The sequence below is a fragment of the Tursiops truncatus genome, chromosome 7, assembly GCF_011762595.2.
Source record: "Tursiops truncatus isolate mTurTru1 chromosome 7, mTurTru1.mat.Y, whole genome shotgun sequence".
NCBI classification, from domain to species: domain Eukaryota; kingdom Metazoa; phylum Chordata; class Mammalia; order Artiodactyla; family Delphinidae; genus Tursiops; species Tursiops truncatus.
The window spans coordinates 78,516,180-78,543,030 of record NC_047040.1 but is presented as its reverse complement, the minus strand read 5'-3'; the positions used below and the strand labels follow the sequence as shown (position 1 = coordinate 78,543,030).

The window sequence follows — 26,851 nt, the reverse complement described above, 5'->3', positions numbered from 1 at the left end:
GGTGGGAGAGGCGAGTTCAGGACATTGATCCACCAAAGACCTCCCGACTCCACGTAATATCAAGTAGCAAAAGCTCTCCCAGAGATCTCCATGTCAATGCTAAGACCCAGCTCCACACAACGACCAGCAAGCTACAATGCTGAACACCCTATGCCAAACAACTAGCAAGACAGGAACACAACCCCACCCATTAGCAGAGAGGCTGCCTAAAATCATAATAAGGTCACAGACACCCCAAAACACACCACCAAACACAGCCCTGCCCACCAGAAAGACAAGATCCAGCCTCATCCACCAGAACACAGGCACTAGTCCCCTCCACCAGGAAGCCTACACAACCCACTGAACCAACCTTAGCCACTGGGGACAGACACCAAAAACAACAGGAACTACGAACCTGCAGCCTGCGAAAAAGAGACCCCAAACACAGTAAGTTAAGCAAAATGAGAAGACAGAGAAACACACAGCAGATGAAGGAGCAAGGTAAAAACCCACCAGACCAAACAAATGAAGAGGAAATAGGCAGTCTGCCTGAAAAGGAATGCAGAGTAATGATAGGAAAGATGATCCAAAATCCTGGAAATAGAATGGAGAAAATACAAGAAATTTTTAACAAGGACCTAGAAGAACAAAGGGGCAAACAAACAATGATGAATAACACAATAAATGAAAGTTAAAATTCTCTAGAAGGGATCCATAGCAGAATAACTGAGGTAGGAGAACGGATAAGTGACCCAGAAGTTAAAAGAGTGGAAATAGCTACTGCAGAGCAGAATAAAGAAAAAAGAATGAAAAGAATTGAGGACAGTCTCAGAGACCTCTGGGACAACATTAAATGCACCAACATTCAAATTATAGGGTTGCAGAAGAAAGAGACTGAGAAAATATTTGAAGAGGTTAAAGTTGAAAACTTCCCTAATATGGGAAAGGAAATAGTTAATCAAGTCCAGGAAGCACAGAGAGTCCCATACAGGATAAATCCAAGGAGAAACATGTCAAGACACATATTAATCAAATTATCAAAAATTAAATGCAAAGAAAAAAATATTAAAAGCAGCAATGGAAAAGCAACAAATAACATACAAGGGAATCTCCATAAACTTAACAGTTGATCTTTCCACAGAAACTCTGCAAGCCAGAAGGGAATGGCAGGACATATTTAAAGTGATGAAAGGGAAAAAAGTACAACCAAGATTACTCTACCCAGCAAGGATTTCATTCAGATTTGACAGAGAAATTAAAACCTTTACAGACAAGCAAAAGCTAAGAGAATTCAGCACCACCAAACCAGCTTTACAACAAATGCTAAAGGAACTTCTCTAGGCAGGAAACACAAGAGAAGAAAAAGATCTACAAAAACAAACCCAAAATAACTAAGAAAATGGTAATAGGAACATACGTATCGATAATTACCTTAGATGTAAATGGATTAAATGCTCCAACCAAAAGACATAGACTGGCTGAATGGATACCAGCTTTACAACAAATGCTAAAGGAACTTCTCTAGGTAGGAAACACAAGAGAAAGAAAAGACCTACAATAGAAAACCCAAAATAACTAAGAAAATGGTAATAGGAACGTACATATCGATAATTACCTTAGATGTAAATGGATTAAACGCTCCAACCAAAAGACATAGACTGGTTGAATGGATACAAAAACAAGACCCATATGTATGTTATCTACAAGAGACCCACTTCAGACCTAAGGACACATACAGAGTGAAAGTGAGGGGATGGAAAAAGATATTCCATGCAAATGGAAATCTAAAGAAAGCGAGAGTAGCAATTCTCATATCAGACAAAATAGATTTTAACAAAAAGACTATTACAAGAGACAAATAAGGACACTACATCATGATCAAGGGATCGATCCAAGAAGAAGATATAACAATTGTAAATATTTATGCACCCAACATAGGAGCACCTCAACACATAAGGCAAATGCTAACAGCCATTAAAGGGGAAATTGACAGTAACACAATCATAGTAGGGGACTTTAACACCCCACTTTCATCAATGGACAAATCATCCAAAATGAAAATAAATAAGGAAACACAAGCTTTAAATGACACATTAAAAAAGATGGACTTAATTGATATTCATAGGAAATTCAATCCAAAAACAACAGAATACACTTTCTTCTCAAGTGCTCATGGAACATTCTCCAGGATAGATCATATCTTGGGTCAGAAATCAAACCATGGTAAATTTAAGAAAACTGAAATCATATCAAGTATCTCTTCCAACCACAACGCTATGAGACTAGATATCAATTACAAGAAAAATTCTGTAAAAAATACAAACACATGGAGGCTAAACAATACAGTTCTTATTAACTAAGAGATCACTGAAGAAATCAAAGAGGAAATCAAAAAATACCTAGAAATAAATGATAATGAAAATAAGATGACCCAAAACCTATGGGATGCAGCAAAAGCAGTTCTAAGAGGAAAGTTTATAGCAATACAATCCTACCTCAAGAAACAAGAAACATCTCAAATAAACAACCTAACCTTACACCTAAAGCAATTAGAGAAAGGACAAAAAAAACCCCAAAGTTAGCAGAAGGAAAGAAATCATAAAAATCAGATCACAATTAATGGAAAAAGAAATGAAGGAAATGAGCAAAGATCAACAAAACTAAAAGCTGGTTCTTCCAGACGATAAACAAAATCGATAAACCATTAGCCAGACTCATCAAGAAGAAAAGGGAGAAGACTCATATCAAGAGAATTAGAAATGAAAAAGGAGAAGTAACAACTGACACTGCAGAAATGCCAAGGATCATGAGAGACTACTACAAGCAACTATATGCCAATAAAATGGACAACCTGGAAGAAATGGACAAATTCTTAGAAAAGCACAAACTTCTGAGACTGAACCTGCAAAAAAAAAGAAAATATAAACAGACCAATCACAAGCACTGAAATTGAGACTGTGATTAAAAATCTTCCAACAAACAAAAGCCCAGGACCAGATGGCTTCACAGGCAAATTCTATCAAACATTTAGAGAAGAGCTAACACCCATCCTTCTCAAACTCTTCCAAAATATAGCAGAGGGAGGAACACTCCCAAACGCATTGTGCGAGGCCACCAACACCCTGACACCAAAACCAGAAAAAGATGTCACAAAAAAGAAAACTAGAGGCCAATATCACTGATGAACATAGATGCAGCAATCCTCAACAATATACTAGCAAAGAGAATCCAACAGCACATTAAAAGTCTCATACACCACAATCAAGTGGGGTTTATCCCAGGAATGCAAGGATTCTTCAATATATGCAAATCAATGGGATACACCATATTAACAAACTGAAGGATAAAAACCATATGATCGTCTCAAACAGATGCAGAAAAAGCTATCGACAAAATTCAACACCAATTTATGACAAAAACCCTCCAGAAAGTTGGCAAACAGGGAACTTACCTCAACATAATAAAGGCCATATATGACAAACCCCCTGCCAAAATCGTTCTCAATGGTTAAAAACTGAAATCATTTCCACTAAGATCAGGAACAGGACAAGGTTGCTCACTCTCACCACTATTATTCAACATAGTTTTGGAAGTTTTAGCCATAGCAATTAGAGAAGAAAAAGAATGCAAATCGGAAAAGAAGAAGTAAAGCTTTCACTGTTTCCAGATGACATGATACTATACACAGAGAATCCTAAAGACGCTACCAGAAAACTACTAGAGCTAATCAATGAATTTGGTAAAGTAGCAGGATACAAAATTAACGCACAGAAATCTCTTGCATTCCTATACACTAATGATGAAAAATCTGAAAGAGAAATTAAGGAAAAACTCCCATTTACCATTGCAACAAAAAGAAGAAAATACCTAGGAATAAACTTACCTAAGGAAACAAAAGACCTGTATGCAGAAAACTATAAGACACTGATGAAAGAAATTAAAGATGATACAAACAGATGGAGAGATATACCATGTTCTTGGATTGGAAGAATCAACATTATGAAAATGATTATGCTACCCAAAGCAATCTACAGATTCAATGCAATCCCTATCAAACTACCAATGGCATTTTTCACAGAACTGGAACAAAACGTTTCACAATTTTTATGGAAACACAAAAGACCTAGAATAGCCAAAGCAATCTTGAGAAAGTACAATGGTGCTGGAGGAATCAGGCTCCTGGACTTCAGGGTATACTACAAAGCTACAGTAAGTAAGACAGTATGGTACTGGCACAAAAACAGAAATATAGATCAATGTAAGAGGATAGAAAGCCCAGAGATAAACCCTCGCTCATATGGTCACCTTATTTTTGATAAAGGAGGCAAGAATATACAATGCAGAAAAAAGACAGCCTCTTCAATAAGTGGTGCTGGGAAAACTGGACAGCTACATGGAAAAGAATGAAATTAGAACACTCCCTAACACCATACACAAAAATAAATTCAAAATGGATTAATGATCTACATGTAAGGCCAAACACTATAAAACTCTTAGAGGAAAATATAGGCAGAACACTCTATGACATAAATCATAGCAAGATCCTTTTTAATCCACCTCTTATAGAAATGGAAATAAAAAAAATAAACAAATGGGACCTAATGAAACGTAAAAGCTTTGGCATAGCAAAGGAAAACAATAAACAAGATGAAACGACAATGCTCAGAATGGGAGAAAATATTTGCAAATGACGCAAATGACAAAGGATTCATCTCCAAAATTTACAAGCAGCTCATGCAGTGCAATATCAAAAAAACAAACAACCCGATCCAAAAATGGGCAGAAGACCTAAATAGACACTTCTCCAAAGAAGATATCCAGATTGCCAACAGACACATGAAAGGATGCTCAACATCACTAATCATTAGAGAAATGCAAATCAAAACTACAATGAGGTATCACCTCACACCAGTCAGAATGGCCATCATCAAAAAAATCTACAAACAATAAATGTGGAGAGGTTGTGGAAAAAAGGGAACCCTCTTGCACTGTTGGTGGGAATGTAAATTGATACAGCCACTATGGAGAACAGTATGGAGGTTCCTTAAAAAACTAAAAATAGAACTACCATACGATCCAGCAATCCCACTACTGGGCATATACCCTGAGAATACCATAATTTAAAAAGAGGCATGTACCACAATGTTCACTGCAGCTCCATTTACAATAGCCAGGACATGGAAGCAACCTAAGTGTCCATCGACAGATGAATGGATAAAGAAGATGTGGCACATATATACAATGGAATATTACTCAACCATAAAAAGAAATGAAATTGAGTTATTTGTTGTGAGGTGGATGGACCTAGAGTATGTAATACAGAGTGAAGTGAGTCAGAAAGAGAAAAACAAATACCATATGCTAACACATATATATGGAATCTAAAAAAAAAAAAAAACTGGTTATGAAGAACCTAGGGGCAGGACAGGAATAAAGACGCAGATGTAGAAAACGGACTTGAGGACACAGGGAGGGGAAGGGTAAGCTGGGACAAAGTGAGAGAATAGCACTGACATATTTACACTACCAAATGTAAAACAGATAGCTAGTGGGAAGCAGCCGCATAGCACAGGGAGATCAGCTCCGTGCTTAGTAACCACCTAGAGGGGTGGGATAGGTAGGGTGGAAGGGAGACGCAAGAGGGACGAGATATGGTGATATATTTATATGTATAGCTGATTCACTTTGTTGTAAAGCAGAAAGTAAAACACCACTGTAAAGCAATTAAATTCCAATAAAGATGTTAAAAAATAATAAATAAATAAAAAGAAAAAAAAGGAAATAAAAACTAAGACATTATTCTGCCATTCAGTGATAACCGCTGATGAAAACGGCTTTGTGTGTGTGTGTGTGTGTGTGTGTGTGTGTGTGTGTCAGAAAGAGAGAGAGAGAGAGAATAAAATTAGTAATCATAGTGTATACGGGTTTGCGCCTGCTCGTTTGTTATTATATAAGCATTTTCCTGTGTCATTATACATTCCCTACAAACATGAATTTTAATGACAGCAGGTATTCCATTATATTGGTATATATTAATACTTTTAACCATTCTGTGATCGTTGAATATTTGTTTTTAAAGTATGATAGTTACTTCCCATATTTTGGATATAAAGGGAACATATGCTTTTGACTTCACAGACAAAAGAAATAGAAGGACAAACATTTCTAGAAATGTGAGCAAACCCGTATTTTGAAATAAGTAAATATCTGCAGCCAATCACAGGATGCAGAGATAAACACATGGTGCGCATGGATGGTTAGACTTTAAATAGAATAATGTGTCCCATTCCTTCAGCCCTTACAGGTTCATTGGTTTACAGGGCATGAATGGGCTGGGTTTGGAGGGGATCCTGTGATGAGCTCAATTGTATATAAGTACACATCATGTGGAAAAGCCAAAAGGCTGTCTGAGCTATAGTCAAGTAGCCAGTGCTTTTGTTCAGCAGGGAACAGACAGTATTTTGAAATGCATGTTGCTGTGGACTCAGTCATACCTAGAAGTTAACCTTTATGTTGAGAGTTTTATTACCATTATGTTAAACTATTTACTTACAAAAAACTGTTAGCTAGAACCTTAACTTCATAGCTTACTTGCTCTACTACATATCTTTGAGAGAGAAAGAAATCTTTGAGCCAAAGCTGAGCAAAGAACTCTACAGGTGCACTTACTTCACTTGCAATGTCTCTGGAGGCCTTGGCCATCCTGATGGGAATGGCATCTATCCGCATATCATAGCCTTTCTTCTTGGCTTCTTCTAGGCCAAGTTTATAGTGTTTCTGAAATAGACATAAATCATCGTAAGTTTGATATATAAAGTGCAGTGCAAGAAAAAATATATCATGCACCATGAATACATTGCTTACCTCACTGTAATTTATTGTGTTTTGTTTAGCAAGTAAAACTTCAGGGGTGTCTGGCATAATGTGGACAGTGGTTTTATCTTTATCCCAAGCTTCTGTATAGAGATGCTGAAAGAAACAAAAAAAGGATGTGACTAGTACAGGCCAGTGATGAATCTGGTTCTTAATGAGAGTAAAGAGAGCCCACTCTGTGAGTCAGTACTTGTGACACCATTACGTCTAGGTATCTCATGTCAGTAAGAAGCACAAAACTTACTTAAAAACCACTTTAATACCAAGCAAAATAATTGAATGTGATTTTTCTTTTATCAAAACAGATTTCAGTGTTTACATACACACATACAAAAATTGACACCCCGCTCAAGTAAAAAAAGGACTTACGTGGTTCATGGTAATAGCGTTGTTTTTTGCCAAAACCATTGGGATGGAATCCATAAGGCTGGAAAATGTGAATTTATCTGGGTGCTGGCGGTAAACGTGGTCACTCAAAATCTGGGTAGCTCTCTTGTTCCTCTCATCCTCAAGAGAGCCAGTAGGAAACCAGCCAATGCCTTTGAGCCACTGAAGGTCGGCCTTGTACAAATTCTGAAATTGTAAGTGATAAACCACTAAACATCAGCATAATGATATGCCTTAAAGAAATAAAAATTTGAATTATAATACATTGTATTATATTATATATTTCAATGCTTGGATTCTTGGGAAATTTAAAAATTTTGCTATGTCTTGTGAATCCACCCAATATTCAGATTAGAAACCTATTTTGAAAAACATTTTAAACAGAACATAGAGAATGACCCAACTCTACTAGATCAATAATCTAGAGGTTTCCATCAAAGCAATCAGTGCTTTGCTGGTTCTTTCTTTATGGAAATAATGATGCTCTCAGATGTCTGTGTGACTGGATAGAGAGTGGGCATTAGTCCAGGGAGGTAGAACTCAAGTTGTATAAACTCAACTCCCCTTATTTTGGGGGAACTTGGATACTTAGGAAATCAGACATGGTGTTTTGTTGGCCAAAGGAAAATCTTATACTCACATCACTCTGGAGGTCATAGGCTTGTCGAGCATGGGTGACGTCAGTCTGGTCAGGCAGGCAGGTCCACTGGTGCAGGTAGTTCTTGTAGTCCGCGTCACTGACCAAGGCCTGGCACTTCTTGGCCTGCACCATCCCCAGCATGTCCACTGGGCTGCTGAACTTGGTCTTCCACTTCTCAAAGTCCTTCTTGTACTCCCTGTCACTCTGGATCTTGGCCACATGCATGGACCACATCATCTTCGGGTCATCTTTGATGTCCCGGGCTCCAATGTGGTGGCCAAGCTGCTTGCGGTAACCATCTTTGTATTTGTACTGAGATGAAAATGCACAAATTAGATTTTTATTTTAAGCTCGTAGAGGTCACAAGCCTGTACAAAATCATCTTGCTTATATCGCTGTTGTACGTTGACTTTTGCTAATAAGCACTAACTCAAGGCAATATCCTACCTTTCCCCTAGAAGCTTATAGAGGTAATAAAATAGATGGAATTCATATAATTGTAGTGTATACCCCAAATCACCTATGGCCTGGTAACAAGGAATAGTTCCAGGGGCAGCAAATGCACACAGTGGAGAGGCCATGTGGACCAAGGGACTTGGAGAAATGGGTCAGGCACTAAAAGTACATCAGAAAAGAGATGCACTTGGTGACAAGATGTGTTTAATAAGTAGTAAAATGAGTGTCTGGCTCCTTTGAGGATGAAGTCAAGGTCAAGGACTACTTGCAGTAGCAACAGAAGAGAATTTCCTGTTTCATAATGGATTCAGGCATTCAGTGGTGGTGGCAAATCGGGGCATCATTTTGGAAACTGGTTATACTAGGGAAGCTGACCTAGCAGCCCAGTTGCTTAGAGCATGCTCCTAATAAAGTCATGGGTTCTCATCTCTCATGGACCAACAGTGTTGTTATTATTCCATGTCCAAAGACGTTGTCCTGGAATCCGAGCCAATTATCCAAAATACATGCTTCTAGTCTCAAAGATAACTGAGTGAGAAAGTATAAACGAGTCAGCAGAGGCAATATAGTACAGTGGGAAGGAATGAGGTTGCTTGGAGTTTCAACTCCATCACCTACTAAGAGTTTGATTTTAGACAAGTTGCTTAAGCAACGCATAAAACAGGGATAATCACAATCTTACATCCTAGGGTAATTATGAAAAATAAGTGACATAATGCATATAATATTCTTAGCACAGATTTCTCAACACTTCTTGGTTATTATTATTTTGTTATATATTATTATTGGCATATATCCATTTGTAGGAAAGGTACAACATACGTAAACTAAAGTGAGTCACTAATATGATCTTCCAAAATAAAGAGCAGCATATTACCATATTCCCAAATAGTGGGTCTTCATTTTTAGAGCAGTGGTCTGTTCCTCAAGAATTCCCTGAGGTACCAGGAAGGATGATGGTTTTATTCTGGGAGTCACAAGCCACAAGCCAGGAGCTAGTGTTAAGGGTGCAAGTTTGGGCTAGTCTGGCACTGATCAACTGCCTTCTTTTCATGATTTTACAAGGGTGAATTGTAATGGCAAGTGTCATATGCATTTTTTGAATATTGTATATTAAAATGCTGTATAAAGCTACGCCCTGATTCTCACTGGAAGAACTTAAGTTTATGAGTCACACTTTCTATAAGCACTGTGACAATTTTTATATAAGCATCTCCAAGCCTGCAGCTACACTCTAACAAATTCCACATGAATGGATCTTTCTCTGTTCTTGGTGGATCCACTTTCACTGAAGATACTGTGACTTAGTGGCTATAAAACTTTTCTGTAAACATCAAATTTTTCATTTCCCTCAAAACTAGGTTTTTGAAAAACCCTACACAAATACATCAGGATATACTTCCAAAGGGCCAGGAAAGTTCTTTTAGAAGATTTAGTTCAGTGAAAATGTCACTTCAGACTGACCACATACTAGAAGTAAAACTGACAACTCACATCACTGATGATGTCCCTGGAGGCCTTGGCTGCCACAATCGGTATGGCATCACTTCGCAAGTCGTAGCCTTTCTTCTTTGCTTCTTCGTTGGCGAGTTTATACAGACTCTAAATTTCGGCAAAAAACAAAATCAGTTACAGGTTGACATTCATATCCAAAAATGACAGACGACTAAAATAATTCACCAAGTTCTACACGGGTAGGTGCCTGTAATAATGTCACTTTTGATAGTTCTAAGCTTTCTGTGGTTTTGGCTGAAGTTGAGACTTAAGCATGATACCTATATGGAATATGGCACCTTTGTTTTTTTTATTTTAAAACTTATGTTACATTAACCATATACAGATATTATTCATGGTTTTAAAACTTTTAGTTATAACAATGAATCAGTTTTGGAAAGAACTGGAAAAATTAAGCTGAAACTCATGGGCCTAAGGTGGCAAAGTGTGGACAGAAGGGACACTCATTTGATCCACATTTATTCTGCACTGACTCTGTGCCATGACTGTGCTTGGTACTTGGGAAACAAAGATGAATATGAGGCCTCTCCCATCTTCAGGGTTTCTGGGAGAACTGATGGAAAGACTGATAACCTGCGGAACAAGCTGCCAAAAAGTCAGACCATGAAAGGTGTTTTAACCATATTATTAAGAATGAGCTCCACGGGACTTCCCTAGTGCCGCAGTGGACAAGACTCCACGGTCCCAATGCAGGGGGCCTGGGTTTGATCCCTGGTCAGGGAACTAGATCCCACATGCATGGCGCAACTAAGAGTTTGCATGCCACAGCTGGGGTGCCTGCATGCTGCTACTAAGAAGCCAGAGAGCTGCAACTAAGGAGCCCTGGGGCCGCAGCTGGGGAGCCTGGCTGCCGCAACTAAGGAGCCCACGAGCCATGGCTGGAGAGCCCACCTGTCACAACTAAGACCCCACGCAACCAAATAGATACATAAATAAGTAAATATTTTTTAAAAAAAGACTGAATGTTTAAAAAAAAAAAAAAAAAAGAACGAGCTCTAGGAAGGAGCAATTTATTCTGAATTGAAAATCAGGAAGTTTCCTCAGAGGGCATGGCCTTGGCATTGGACCCTGAGTGATAAATATGGTTTCAATAGACTGAGATGGTGGTCAAGGGCAGAGGAACTTCCATGAATCAAAGTACGGGGCAGTGAAAGTGCAGGGGCGTCAAGGGGCGGGGTGGTGGTGGTGGGGCCCGGGGGGGCAGTGCCAGAGGAAGTGGCAGGACAGAACTGAAAAGAATCGGGAGTCGGGCTATGAAGGCCTGGTGCTAAGATAACTTTATCCTTAATTCTATAGGAAAAGGGAAACCAACAACAATCTTTGAGGAAGAGTGACATCATCAAATTTGCATTGTATCTTCCTATCCTAAATGAGAAAGAAACACAATAGAAATGAACTAAACTGACAGAGAATAGTCAGAGAAAGCAGACCAGGCGGGTTAGGCAATCGGTTCAGGCATTCTTCCTGGGCCTCTTCAAACCAGGGGCAACATACAACATCTCTGAGCTTTTGCAGCAAAGACAGAGTTGACAGTTCCAGAAATGCTGAGTGGCTAGTTACAGGGACCCTTTGTCTCTCAAAATATCTGCTCATATAGCACACGCTTTCCTGTAACACTATGGGACCTATAGTGCAGGTTCAGCTGAAAATTCACTTAATTTTGATTTCAGAGTGGGACTTGACAATTTTAGTTTGGGGTGACAATTAAGAGCTAGTTATATAAGCATTAAAATTATAGTTTGCACCCCTGAAAAATAAAATGACTTAAGGTGGTGGCTAGTCAATCTAAATTCTCTCAGTTATATTCTGCAGAAGAGTAACACACTGTTGATTTATGCTGTCAAAGAAACAATATTTTCCTCACTGGTAGCACAAAGCTGGAAGAAATAACTAATACATCATCTGACAGAATCTTAGAGTCACAAAAATCTCCACAGGCTTAAACCAATAGGCTCATTCTAAGAAAAACATGCAGAGAGATAAATGTCAATCTTTGAACTGAGATTTAAGTTGCCAAATGTATAAATACAAGATAGAGGAAACCTAGTTTAAGCCCATGTAAGTTGTCTTAGGGTTTTGGTTGAGCCCAAGTCCCACGCACACCAGCACTGACATAGCCCCAAGGAGCCCCAAGGCACAGAGTGCAGAAATGGAGGATAAATGTCCAGAAGAGGAAATGCAATGTCGGCTGTACCCTACACTAGTCATTCCTCACTCGCAGGATTTTGTTTGGTTCTGAGAGTCACATTCCAGCAGGGGTGTCATGTGAGGAATGCCCAGGAGCTTGGGATGCTTGGATTATAAAGAGAACCTGGGGTGAAGTGGCAGCGCAGGCACACAGTGCCTATGGAGTTGGCACAGTTTGGTTCTGCATGGTCTTAGAGGATTATGTGGGTCTACAGAGAGAAACCATTGACCCAATACATGAAAAGCATCTTCTAAAGGAACTTTCCAGAACAAATAGGTTGATTTATGAGATTTATAAGCACCTCGTCACCGAGAACACTTAAGCGAAGGCAGGATGACGACCTATTGGGCGGGGACTCCTGCACTAGAGGAGACTGACCTCTCAGCCTAAACATCTGTGATTAGGATATGGGGGCACACGGCTCTATGCTCACAGAAAGTGAACAGGAAATGGGCTTGCTAATATATTTATATATTGACAGATCCTCTCTGTCTCTGTCTGTCTGTCTCTCAGTGTTATTTGACTGTACTGTGATTTTAATCCTTGACTTAAATCTTGTACATTAAAAATCTTAAATTTTGACCCTAAAGTACAATTTAGGAAAAATCAGTCATATGTGGCAAATACATTTAGCACAGCTATGTAGCATAAGGAGGAGATAAACGTATTTTGGTCTATTGCTAATTTCTTAAATTAATAAAAAAGGAAGGTCTAATTAATCTTCTGGTTACTGCTTAAATCATTCATTCTTATAACTTGCACTTCCGAAATGATGTGTTACTTGAAGACTGATGTTTAGGTAAGCGAGAAATGAAAGAGTTGGTATTCACACGGAGCAAGAAAAGACATTCTTTACAAAGTTGTCATTTAGTATTACATCACCATGGAATGGATTAACTGAAATATGAAACACCATGCAAATGTCATAGAATTAGCAGCTGTTCCCACCTGACTGTAGTTGATTTTGTTCACTCTTGCCTGCGTAATTTCTGGTGTATCTGGTGCGATGTGGATCTGGGTCTTGTCTTTGTCCCAGGCTTCCGTGTATAAACGCTAGCAAGGAAAATATAAAATGTCATCAGGAAAAAACTTCAGTGTATTGTTAATCGAAACTTCAAGGCCACAAGAAGTTTATAAAGAGAAATAACAAAAGGTTACGTATTTTATACACATTATGTATTTTACACGTATCTTCAAGTAAAGTAACCAGTTCACAGTAGAACATATATGTATGAGTGCCTTCTTATACTCTGAGTTGTATGCTTACAAAAGGAAATTCAGAATATCTTTTATGCAGAGATGATTTTCCATAAAAATGTACCATTTTATCAGAACTACGAAATAACTACTGAAGTAAATGTTAAAATATAAATGACATAGACATTAGGTAGACAGATATGGATAGATATAGATAGATAACAGACAGATATCTTTTCTTGCTCACTGCTCTATTTCTTTCTTCTCCTGATCATGCTTCTTTTCCTTTGGTTTAGCTTTAGGAGTCCTACCTTGGTTCTCTGAACTCTGAAGCCTCACCTTGTTCATAGTGATGGCGTTGTTCTTGGCCAACACTTGTTCCAGAGAATCAGTCACGCTGGTAAACCTGAATTTGTCTGGAGGCTGGCGATAGATTTTATCACTCAAAATTTCAGTTGCCCTTTTGCATTGTTCCACATCCAAAGAGCCAATGGGAACCCAGCCGATGCCTCTCAGCCATTGGAGATCTGCCTTGTACATATTCTGTTGATACAAATAGCCAATAAATATTTATCTCTGGTTTGGGAAAACATTTCATCAGAAGGATATGAAATAAAGTAAGAACACTCTTGAAAACGTAGTTTGGTGGACAGGCAGGGTATCAGACAATATTCCTTTTCGGTCTGGAGGGTTTGACATTTAACACTCACAGGAAAAGAAGAAATGTTATGCTCCACTTGCAGGGGCTGGTGAGTTTGGTGCCACTTATCCAAGGGGTGTTAATTCACTGATTTCCCACCTTTGCACGGCATTATGATCCTCAGTACTCACGTCGCTCTGGAGGTCATAGGCATGCCGAGCGTGCATGACGTCGTTCTGGTCGGGCAGGCAGGTCCACTGGTGCAGGTAGTTCTTGTAGTCTATGTCACTGACCAAGGTCTGGCACTTCTTGGCCAGCACCACCCCCAGCATGTCCACTGGGCTGCTGAACTTGGTCTTCCACTTCTCAAAGTCCTTCTTGTACTCCCGGTCACTCTGGATCTTCGCCACATGCATGGACCACATCATCTTGGGGTCATCACGTATCGCTCGGGCACCAATGTGATGGCCAAGCTGCTTACGATAACCTTCTTTGTATTTGAACTAGAAGAAGAAAAATACTGATAGTCACCTAGTATAACTTTTAGTATAAAATGATTAGTAGGCTCAGATTTTCCTATTCATTAAAAACATGTTTCCCCCCGAAATATAAATAATATGTGTGTCTGCATCTTGTAAACCATTTCGAAAATAAAGCTTGTATATGTATACACAAAATAAAATAAAAAGACATTATTCTGCCATTCAGTGATAACCGCTGATGAAAACGGCTTTGTGTGTGTGTGTGTGTGTGTGTGTGTGTGTGTGTGTGTGAGAGACAGAGAGAAAGATTAAAATTAGGAGTCATACTGTATATGGATTTGTACCTGCTTATTTCAGTTATTATATAAGCATTTTCCTGTGTCATTATACATTCCCTACAAACATGAATTTTAATGACAGCAAGTATTCCATTATATTGGTATATATTAATACTTTTAACCATTCTGTGATCGTTGAATATTTGTTTTTAAAGTATGATAGTTACTTCCCATATTTTGGATATAAAGGGAACATATGCTTTTGACTTCACAGACAAAAGAAATAGAAGGACAAACATTTCTAGAAACGTGAGCAAATCCATATTTTGAAGTAAGTAAATATCTGCAGCCAATCACAGGATGCAGAGATAAACACATGGTGCACATGAATGGTTGGACTTTAAATAGAATAATGTGTCCCATTCCTTCAGCCCTTACAGGTTCATTGGTTTACAGGGCATGAATGGGCTGGGTTTGGAGGGGATCCTATGATGAGCTCAATTGTATATAAGTACACATCATGTGGAAAAGCCAAAAGGCTGTCTGAGCTATAGTCAAGTAGCCAGTGCTTTTGTTCAGCAGGGAACAGACAGTATTTTGAAATGCATGTTGCTGTGGACTCAGTCATACCTAGAAGTTAACTTTTATGTTGAGAGTTTTATTACCATTATGTTAAACTATTTACTTACAAAAAACTGTTAGCTAGAACCTTAACTTCATAGCTTACTTGCTCTACTACATATCTTTGAGAGAGAAAGAAATCTTTGAGCCAAAGCTGAGCAAAGAACTCTACAGGTGCACTTACTTCACTTGCAATGTCTCTGGAGGCCTTGGCCATCCTGATGGGAATGGCATCTATCCGCATATCATAGCCTTTCTTCTTGGCTTCTTCTAGGCCAAGTTTATAGTGTTTCTGAAATAGACATAAATCATCGTAAGTTTGATATATAAAGTGCAGTGCAAGAAAAAATATATCATGCACCATGAATACATTGCTTACCTCACTGTAATTTATTGTGTTTTGTTTAGCAAGTAAAACTTCAGGGGTGTCTGGCATAATGTGGACAGTGGTTTTATCTTTATCCCAAGCTTCTGTATAGAGATGCTGAAAGAAACAAAAAAAGGATGTGACTAGTACAGGCCAGTGATGAATCTGGTTCTTAATGAGAGTAAAGAGAGCCCACTCTGTGAGTCAGTACTTGTGACACCATTACGTCTAGGTGTCTCATGTCAGTAAGAAGCACAAAACTTACTTAAAAACCACTTTAATACCAAGCAAAATAATTGAATGTGATTTTTCTTTTATCAAAACAGATTTCAGTGTTTACATACACACATACAAAAATTGACACCCCGCTCAAGTAAAAAAAGGACTTACGTGGTTCATGGTAATAGCGTTGTTTTTTGCCAAAACCATTGGGATGGAATCCATAAGGCTGGAAAATGTGAATTTATCTGGATGCTGGCGGTAAACGTGGTCACTCAAAATCTGGGTAGCTCTCTTGTTCCTCTCATCCTCAAGAGAGCCAGTAGGAAACCAGCCAGTGCCTTTGAGCCACTGAAGGTCGGCCTTGTACAAATTCTGAAATTGTAAGTGATAAACCACTAAACATCAGCATAATGATATGCCTTAAAGAAATAAAAATTTGAATTATAATACATTGTATTATATATTTCAATGCTTGGATTCTTGGGAAATTTAAAAATTTTGCTATGTCTTGTGAATCCACCCAATATTCAGATTAGAAACCTATTTTGAAAAACATTTTAAACAGAACATAGAGAATGACCCAACTCTACTAGATCAATAATCTAGAGGTTTCCATCAAAGCAATCAGTGCTTTGCTGGTTCTTTCTTTATGGAAATAATGATGCTCTCAGATGTCTGTGTGACTGGATAGAGAGTGGGCATTAGTCCAGGGAGGTAGAACTCAGTTGTATAAACTCAACTCCCCTCATTTTGGGGGAACTTGGATACTTAAGTAAGCAGACATGGTGTTTTGTTGGCCAAAGGAAAATCTTATACTCACATCACTCTGGAGGTCATAGGCTTGTCGAGCATGGGTGACATCAGTCTGGTCGGGCAGGCAGGTCCACTGGTGCAGGTAGTTCTTGTAGTCTACGTCACTGACCAAGGCCTGGCACTTCTTGGCCTGCACCACCCCCAGCATGTCCACTGGGCTGCTGAACTTGGTCTTCCACTTCTCAAAGTCCTTCTTGTATTCCCTGTCACTCTGGATCTTGGCCACATGCATGGACCACATCATCTTCGGGTCATCTTTGATGTCCCGGGCTCCAATGTGATGGCCAAGCTGCTTGCGAAAAGCTTCCTTGTACTTGTACTAAAGGAAACAAAAAGAAATCATGTCTTATTCTTTTTAAGATTAACTTATATTACTATCTTTGTGGCAAATTACAGAGAACATATATTCCAAATATCACCAAGGGTAGAGAGCCACAGATTTAAGGTTTTTTTGATAGTAAAGATTAAAGGCTAAATCCTACAAATTCCATACATAATAAATGCATCCTTGAATTTATCCTCATCTCACACTGCGTCCCTGGGATCATTTCACTATGTTTCAATTTGTTACTTAGAGGACTGTGTTCAATTTAATATTAACTTGAGACTGCTCTGAAGTGAAAATTGCAATCCAATCAATACAAACAAGGGAGAAAGTCTTACTTCGCTGGCAATTTCTCGGGATGCTTTTGCTGCTTTGAGTGGTATGGCATCAACGGGAAGATCGTAACCTTTTTTCTTCAGCTCCTCATAACCCATTCGGTAGTGTTTCTGTTAAGAGATGAAAATCACTTTGAAAAAAGCTATTTTCCATAAACGTCTGCATCATAATGAATCCAACGTGCTAAATATTTTAAGAGCTCATGAGGATAGTACAATATGTGCTCTAGAATACTCAAATGTAATTGGAAATTATGCTTATTGATTGCTGATGGTCCTGTTTTAAACTTGAAAGCTCTTCAATTACTTAGATCAATAAAATTAAATGTCATCTCTTCCCAAATGTTTATGAGAATGAGATAGACAGAAGTAAATTGGTAGAGAAATGAAATGAAATTATCATTTAGGTGCTGTTTTCCAATTAACTTTGAATGTTTCATTAGAAGATTTTGTTAGAAAAGAGCAATGCCTTTAAAAAAAATTTATTTAATTAATTTATTTTTGGCTGCGTTTGGGTCTTCGTTGCTGCACACGGGCTTTCGCAGCGAGCGGGGGCTACTCTTCATTGCAGTGCATGGGCTTCTCATTGTGGTGGCTTCTCTTATTGCGGAGCATGGGCTCTAGGTGCGCGGGCTTCAGTCATTGTGGCATTCGGGCTCAGTAGTTGTGACTCACGGGCTCTAGAGCGCAGGCTTGGTAGTTGTGGCGCATGGGCTCAGTTGCTCCATGGCATGTGGGATCCTTCTGGACCAGGGCTTGAACCATGTCCCCGGCATTAGCAGGTGGATTCCCAACCACTGCACCACCAGGGAAGCCCAAGAGCAATGCCTTTTCCCATCTAACACCTCTAGTGGGGGAAAATCACACCTAAAGGACTACGTAGCTAACACATTGTGAAACAAAGTCTATTTCACAATATAGGGCTGTCCAAAAGTAGGATACATATTTTTAGGTAAGAAACAAAGTCCTTCATAATTTTTAAAATGTAAGATTTTTTGAGGAAAGTTTAAATACTGAATTAAAAAGCTTAAGAGAAATAATGTGCTTCTTCAGATTTGTTACATAATTAAATAATTGAGAATCTAATTTAATGCACTTCATTTAGAAACCAGATTGTTTAAAGTGCCTATTTATCTTGGACTTGTTTTTATATTTTAGTCCTTTGTGTCATTACTCTAGTACATTATTTAAGCTAAAGTGTTTGTATTGGAATTTAGAACTTGTCTTTAAAATATTAATTTTTACATCCATTATTTTCAGGAGATTATGCCATGATGACAATAAAAATGAAATTATCCGGCATGAGTTTTTTTTTTTTTTGGTGCATGAGTTTTTTGTGTGTGTGCAAGAGTTTTTTATGCTCACTCATTTAAATTTTATTGAATTTCATGTATATCAGGCACTATACTAGCTAAGCACTGCAGATCAAATATGAATTGTCTCTGCTCCCAAGAAGTTCTTATCCACATAGGGAAGAGCTATACAAACCATTATGTTATAACAACATGCATAATAATGGACTATAATGAACAGAGAGCATATCCTTCCAACTCTATCTAACATAGGGAGTGCCAATTATTTGGATGTTCAGGCTTAACACCACTAAATGAGGACTCTAAGTCACTTTTAGTTTGTTAATTAACATGATTCAAGTATTCAAAATAAATTCACTGCCTTAGACGCAATTAAAATGAGATTTCTGGGGACTTCCCTGGTGGCGCAGTGGTTGGGACTCCACGCTCCTGATGCAGGGGGCCCAGGTTCGATCCCTGGTCGGGGAACTAGATCCCACATGCATGCCGCAACTAAGAGTTCACATGCCACAACTAAGGAGCCCTCCTGCTGCAACTAAGACCCAGTGCAACCAAATAAAAATAAATAAATATTTTAAAAAATAAAAATAAAATGAGCTTTCTGAAAACACACGCTGAATTTGGAAACTTACATCACTTGTATTGATTAAGTTTGCTTTAGCCAGAATAATGCCAGGTGTATCAGGCATGATGTGGATTTGAGTCTTGTCCTTGTCCCAAGCTTCTCTATAAAGTCTCTAAAATGAGAAATAAGTGTTTTTCAGTGGTGCTATAAGATTAGTGAGTGACACAGTTAACTTCAAACAGTATTACTGATTCATCTAAATTAAGCATCACAATAGCATAAGCAGATAACATAAGCAGAGAATAGATATAGTATTTTTTGACTCATCTGAGACATAACTGCCTTCAAAAATATAGATTATGGATTACCTTTTCAAAGTTACAACTAACCTGCCTGTAAGAAATCAACCCAAGTATTTAAAGCCTTTGCCAACATCATCAAATGGAGCAGCAGTTCTCCACCTGTTGGATTGTGAAAGTCTCCCTCGGTGTTTAACTGGGGGACAGCCCTTATCTTCTGAAAAGATGACATATTCAGGGTATGTCTATATATTAGGGAGTCTCATTTCCTATGTGGTTTATTATATGGTTATACCTCATAATTACTTGGGAGGATTAGGATTCCCCCAAAGGATTTTGTATGAGATTTATCAAAGCCTCTTTTATATCTTGGGGTCATCATCCGTCTTTCTTCAACAGAAGACAGAGGGACCCAAACGAAAATCTCATTGATTTATCAAAACTAGGGGGTGAAAGTCTGATGAAAAACTTTGTTTACATTGTCAGAGAATCTTCCCACAAGATACTTATCAATTACAAAGGCCAAAATAGTAACCAGACAGTGGAGAAAGCTGGCGACACCATTTCACCCAAGTAATCAAAGTTAAAATGATCAGTAATGGGACAGATTGATACTATGTGCCTATATGGAGGAGGATGCAACATGTGCTATCCTGCCAAAAATACAAAACCTGAATCTAATCATGAGGAAACACTAGACAAAACCAAATTTAGGGAGGTTCCACAAAACAACTGGCCTGTGCTCTTCACAAATGTCAAGGACTTGGAAGACAAAGAAGTGAGGAACCAGTTCAGATTAAAGGAGACTAAAGACATGACAAGTAAATTCAACGTGTGGTCTTGGATTGGATCCTGGATCAGAAAAGATTTTTTACTTTCTATAAAGGACACTTGTGGTAAAATTGAGTAGATTCTGTAGACTAGTGTTATTTCAACACTACTTTCCTGATTTTGATCATTGCACTGTGGTTATCTAAGAGAATGTTCTTATTTTCAGGAAATACACATTTAGGGATAGAGTGGCATCAGGAAGCAACTTATACACATACACATACATATACACACACACACACACACACACACACACAGAGCTAAGAGAAAGAGGTGGGAGGGAAGAAAGAAAAAGGCAAAAGTGACAAAATGCTAATAATTGTGGAATCTGGGTGAAAGATATATATACGTATAAAGATGCACATACATAAATTATTTGTACTATTTTCAACTTTTCTGTATACCTGAAATTATTTCAATATAAAAAGATTTTAAAGTCTCATTGGTTCCTTGGACTTATCAATTTCCCTTTGAGGTGTGTAGTGTGGGGTGTGAGGGGTTGGCACTTTTCTCCTTCCTGAACATTCTTACTATGGTCCATGTAACCCAGAGGAGCCAATTAAAGACATTCAGGACTACAATAAACCAAGGCTTGTGAATTTCCATATACCTTTACGCTGGTTCTGGACTAACCTTTCTGATTAGGAAAGATCAGAGTTTCTCAACTTCAGCACTATTGGTGTTGTATACCGGATGATTCTTTGTTGTGAGGGAACTGTCCTGACTTCTATCCACTAGATGCCAGTAGCATGCCACCCTCAAGTTATGACAAGGTCTCTGCGTGCTGCCAAATGTCCCCTGTGGGACAAAACTGTCCCTGGTTGGGAACCACCAGATAAATAGATAACTATATACTCTTTATGACATTTCCACTGTGCCTGTGTAAGGTACTCAGAATATCTCCCTCTGATATACTCTATCGCAACAAAATCTGGGTCTTTAATGCACTCAAGTTTCAAAGAAAAAAATACATTCAATAGTTTTTTCTTTATGATTTGGATAAATAAATAAGCAAGCAAGATTTGGGTGACAAAATTTATACTAACCCATTTTTACATGATCCAGTGTAGGGTAACTGATAATTCAAATGAAGTAACCAAACAAAAAAAAACATTATGCTGTGTGATGCGATGCTGTGCTGTTCTACTAATTTATTAAGCAAATACTATTGAGCACCTACCAGGTATCAGGCACTATAATTTCTTTTATTTATTTCTGAAGAGTTACTCACATCACTCCTATTTTTGGCATTTGTCTTTGCCAGAACTATGTCCATGGCATCAGGAATGCTGGTGAACTTGTTTCTGTCTGGAGGCTGGCGATATTTCTTCTCACTGATGATTTCTGAAGCCCGTTTGTTCTTTTCTACTTCCAAAGAACCCAGGGGACTCCATCCTATGCCTCTCAGCCACTCAAGGTCAGATTTATACAAATTCTGTGAAAATACAAAGCAAGCCATCAAAATTCCAACCTCATCTAGACCCTTGACCGAAGTGATTCTATGCATTACAAACAGATGCATTTTAGATATTCAATAATAATTTATCTAGTTTCAGTCTGTCTATGATTAAATGGCTACTCATATGAGATATAAAGTACTACATAAACTATGAGATTTAGTAGAAACTGACCTCACTCTGTAGTTCATAAACCTTTTTAGCTTGAACAACGTCATTCTGGTCAGGCAGGCAGGTCCACTGGTGCAGGTAGTTCTTGTAGTCCACGTCACTGACCAAGGCCTGGCATTTTTTGGCCAGCACCACTCCCAACATGTCCACTGGGCTGCTGAACTTGGTTTTCCACTTCTCAAAGTCCTTCTTGTATTCCCTTTCACTCTGCATTTTGGCTACATTCATGGACAACACAAGCTTTGGATCATCTTGCAGACTCCGGAATCCAATATGGTGGCCGACTTGCTTGCGGTAGCCTTGTTTATATTTAAACTGAAATCAGAGGAAACAGTTCTCTTATTAACATAAACACAGGGCAAGTTAAACTCAGTTTGCTTTGTTTGCATGTTTGTTTTCCAAAACTGAGAATTTCATTTAACTTAATAAGAAATGTGAAAACTTAAGTGGAAGCTTCCAAAAAAACATAATGTAGCTGAGTATCAGGACAGGTTATGATGACAAATTAAATTCAACTAGAGGTAGACATATATATTGGGATGTGCTAGACATTGTGTATGCTGACTCTACGGCAGTATTTGATAAAGCTCTTGTGATATCCTTATGGGAATGATGGAAAAGTATGGCTGAATGGCAAAAAAAAAAAAAAATTGGGAAGATTCAGGACTTGATGAACAGGCCTAATAGTGTAGATTAATTTATTAAGCGGCAGGGTTTTTTAGTGGTTTGCCATATAATTATGTCACATAAACTTGACCTGTTCGGGATCCATATCTTCATGCACATAAAAACAGCTAAACATGTTAAATTAGAAACAAAATTCCACAAGATCTCAACATATCGCCAAGATAGGTCAAACGAACTACATAAATGTAAGAAATTAAGAGTGAAATCTAGTATTTAGATTCAATTGGGAAAAACTGCATTACTGTTGGATGACAATGACAAGAGGGATAATAATAATGAGAGGAATAATAGCATTTACTTGATACCAGATGCTGAACATACATTACACTTCACAGAAGTAGGTTCTACTCTCTCTTGACACCCAGCTTCATGGTTATGTCTACTAAAGATACTCAAGAGTTTACATGGGTTATAAGCTCAATGTGGGCAATCTGACAAAGTTGCTTTTAAAAAAGTAGATTTTTGTAAGAGATTCTGTAGGGGTACAGATAAAAGCAAATCAGAAGCTCATGTGCTTGGCCTGACCTGAAACAGGAAAACAACACCGAGTTTTGAGGCACTCTATTTTGAGAGGGGTTTTGAAAAAATAGAATAAATCACAAGTGGAATGATCAGAGGATTGAAGGACCTATAAAGCTAAAACCAAAGGAGAATAAGTAAGAAACTTGAAATGTTTGAAGGGGTATCAGGTGAAAGAGGAAATATGCTACTTTTGTGGTGTTCTAAAACACAGACCTGGGCTTCCCTGGTGGCGCAGTGATTGAGAATCCGCCTGCTGATGCAGGGGACACGGGTTCGTGCCCTGGACCAGGAAGATCCCACGTGCCGCGGAGCAGCTGGGCCCGTGAGCCATGCCCGCTGGGCCTGAGCGTCCGGAGCCTGTGCTCCTTAACGGAAGAGGCCACAGCAGTGAGAGGCCCGTGTACAACAACAACAAAAAAAAAACAAAAAACACAGACCTAGGGCTGATCAGTAACATGTTCGAAATAAGGAAATAGATAACGTCAATTAGAGATGATCCAGCAAGGAAACAACCTGCCCTGAAGGACACAAAAATTCTTATATTTGTAAGTATCCAGAGACCAGTTGGAATGGAGAGGAGGTAGGATGCTGAGTGGGAGATTAGATTAAATAACCTTTATCTTATAACTCTAAATTCTATGATTCTAATTTATTAAATTGAGTACTCATAAAAAATAGCTCTACTCTCCTTAGATTGTATAGATACAAGAACCATTTGAAACTGAGAGGAGATACAATCTCTACAATGGTGGGAAATTCATTTATAGGTAATTTAATTTTAGGGTACGATTTCAAAAGTTTCTAACAGATTTACCTGAAAAGAAATTAGGTACTACCAAATATTGTGTTGTTACGAAAGTATTGACACAATTTAATTTCCTAAACTATCTTTACCTCATGGGGAGCACTAACATTAAATGAAAATGAGTTTACTTTCCGGGGACCGTTCAAGCATCACTACTGCTTTAGGTTCATTACCACATCTATTCATTTTAATGAAGTATTGACCTGCAAGCCCGAGGGTGGGTAATAACACGTCATCTAATTAATTCTCAGCACTTCTGGAGTGCCACAGATTAACTGAATTAGAGAGAAACTTCCCTTATATTCTTAGAATTTATTGTCAGATTCTGTCTTTATTTTTTTTTAACCTTTTTAATATTGGAGTATAGCTCATTAACAATGTTGTGATAGTTTCAGGTGTACAGCAAAGCAACTCATCCATACATAAACATGTATCCATTCTTGCCCAGACTGCCCTCCCATCCAGGCTACCACATAACATTGAGCAGAGTTCCCTGTGCTAAACAGTAGGTCCTTGTTGGTTATCCATTTTAAAAATAGCAGTCTGTACATGTCAATCCCAAACTCCCTAACTATCCCTTCCCTCCCCCCTTCCCTCCAGTAACCATAAGTTCATTCTCTAAGTCTGTGAATCCGTTCCTGTTTTGTAAATACGTTCATTTGTATCATTTCTTTTTAGATTCCTCATATAAGTGATATCATACGATATTTCTCCTTCTCTGTTTGACTTAACTTCACTCAGTATAACAATCTCTAGGTCTTTGCTGCAAATGGCATTATTTCATTCTTTTTTATGACTAATATTCCATTGCATATATGTACCACATCTTCTTTATGTCAGATTCTGCCTTTAGACATGCTTTCTCTCCAAACCAAATCCTTGTTTTGCTTTGTTTCAAAGATTTTGATTAAGAGGTTGTGCTTCCCTATGAAATTCTGGTAATTTATTCTCTATAACCAAAGTTCTCTGAATTTTTGGTGTTTAATTTTTGGTGTTAACAAAATTATATGTTTTAGTGTTTGCAGAATATCTAAGTTGAATACTTATAAAAATTCAATTGATCAATAGGAACTATATCCAGTTTATTTATCAAATTTACTACCCTTTCCAATCATAAATAGAAGTTGCCTTGGGAATTCCCTGGCTGTCCAGTGGTTAGGACTCGGCGCTGTCAATGCCATGGCCTGGGGTTCAATGCCTGGTCGGGGAACTAAGATCCCACAAACTGTGTGCGGCCAAAAAAAAAAAAAAAGAAGTTGCCTTGGAGAGTGAATATCCTTGTTTTATGAACTTTCGACCAGATATCCAGGGGAAAGTTAGGTCCTCTGGATCTTAAACCTAAATTCCTGCCACCTTCTGTATTTTCTATACCCTGAGCCAATTTATTATAATTACGTAAATGCAAGGATGGACTAAATAGAAAGAATTGGAAGCTAATTTTAAGTATGTGCAAAGAAAAATCTATTAACATTAGGTTGTTGAGGTTATTTATTATCTGGCACTTTGAATTTGTCTAAAATAGACAAATAGAAGCCAGAAAAATTATTTGCAGGCAAGCAGGGGAAAACGGAAATCTCTGGTACTTTTGTAATGTCTAGAAACATCATGTCTTAGTGTAATGCACCTTGTAGGTCCTCTGGCTCAGTCTCTGTCCAGGCAGCCCCTTTTTTGATATTCGATCAGTGAGAAACAAGAGTGAATTTGGAGTAAGTGAAGAGGGTAGGAGAAGATGAAGGGGACGGCATCACATTTTGAAAGGTAGGGCCTATCTGTGAAAATCATTACCAGCATTAAGGTACTGGATTCAGATAACAGTATATCCTCATAGAAGTCAAACAATACTTACATCACTAGCAATGTCTCTTGAAGCTTTGGCCAATTGTACAGAAATTGCATCAACTGGGAGATCATAGCCTTTCTTCAAAGCTTCTTCCCATCCAAGTTTATAGAGTTTCTGAAAATTAAAGAAATTATTTAGCATTATTCAGTGTATATTAAAACCCAAACAGATTATTGAACAAAAGTGTACCTAAAGAGTAGACATCAGATTTTAACATCATCTATCTTATCTCTGAAGATATGGATAAAAACAAAGCAAGCTGTTTAATAGAGCAATGACTTAGCATCATATGATCTGGCTTCTTTTTTTTTTTTTTGCCTCTGAGACTCACTCCCCATCCCCTTGGTAGTGCAGTTGATCATGTCCTTTTCTGTTCAGACACAATATGGTCATATCAAGTATATTAGGTAGATTCCCTTTGCAGTTAAATACAGTCTAGGCTCACTATTTTGATTACAGATGTTAAATTGATTTTTTAAAAAAAGGGTCAGGTAACATATTTTAATTATCTAAATGATAAAAGTAATAGATAATGAAATGCCTTTTGTAAAGTGCAATAAATAAGTTAATCTTTTTTTTTTTTTTTTTTTTTGCGGTACGCAGGCCTCTCACTGCTGTGGCCTCTCCCGCTGCGGAGCACAGGCTCCGGATGCGCAGGCCCCAGTGGCTATGGCTCACGGGCCCAGCTGCTCCACGGCATGTGGGATCTTCCTGGACCGGGGCACGAACCCGTGTCCCCTGCATAGGCAGGTGGACTCTCAACCACTGCGCCACCAGGGAAGCCCAAAGTTAATCTTTTTGAATCAAATTTATTGAATGGATGCACATATGTTAAAACTGGACAATAATAAAAATAGCTGAAGGCCATCCAGTGCTTACTGGATGTAAGCACTGGATGCTTACTGGATGTGCCAGGCACTGTGATGAGAGCCCTTCATGGAATTTCTCATTTGGTCCTCACAGCAATTCAATGTCATAGGCACTTGTACGGTCCCAGTTTTAGGGATGAGGAAATTAAGGTTTAGACCCAATATTACACA

The 26,851-nt window shown here is 38.3% G+C and overlaps 1 protein-coding gene across 1 annotated transcript in view; it reads right to left on the bottom strand.

Annotated features, from left to right (window-relative positions):
- The window catches only part of NEB (nebulin), a 240,272-nt gene that overhangs the window by 123,887 nt on the left and 89,534 nt on the right, over nucleotides 1–26,851 (bottom strand). Inside the window, exons 46-62 of the mRNA XM_073807710.1 lie at nucleotides 25,818–25,925; nucleotides 21,961–22,272; nucleotides 21,561–21,764; nucleotides 19,267–19,371; nucleotides 17,325–17,432; nucleotides 16,669–16,980; nucleotides 16,017–16,220; nucleotides 15,639–15,743; nucleotides 15,444–15,551; nucleotides 14,070–14,381; nucleotides 13,578–13,781; nucleotides 12,990–13,094; nucleotides 9,833–9,940; nucleotides 7,883–8,194; nucleotides 7,225–7,428; nucleotides 6,847–6,951; nucleotides 6,652–6,759 (exon numbers count right to left, since the gene is read on the bottom strand). Coding sequence (XP_073663811.1) covers nucleotides 6,652–6,759; nucleotides 6,847–6,951; nucleotides 7,225–7,428; nucleotides 7,883–8,194; nucleotides 9,833–9,940; nucleotides 12,990–13,094; nucleotides 13,578–13,781; nucleotides 14,070–14,381; nucleotides 15,444–15,551; nucleotides 15,639–15,743; nucleotides 16,017–16,220; nucleotides 16,669–16,980; nucleotides 17,325–17,432; nucleotides 19,267–19,371; nucleotides 21,561–21,764; nucleotides 21,961–22,272; nucleotides 25,818–25,925 — 3,024 coding nt within the window. The remainder of the gene's footprint in view (nucleotides 1–6,651; nucleotides 6,760–6,846; nucleotides 6,952–7,224; nucleotides 7,429–7,882; nucleotides 8,195–9,832; nucleotides 9,941–12,989; nucleotides 13,095–13,577; nucleotides 13,782–14,069; nucleotides 14,382–15,443; nucleotides 15,552–15,638; nucleotides 15,744–16,016; nucleotides 16,221–16,668; nucleotides 16,981–17,324; nucleotides 17,433–19,266; nucleotides 19,372–21,560; nucleotides 21,765–21,960; nucleotides 22,273–25,817; nucleotides 25,926–26,851) is intronic.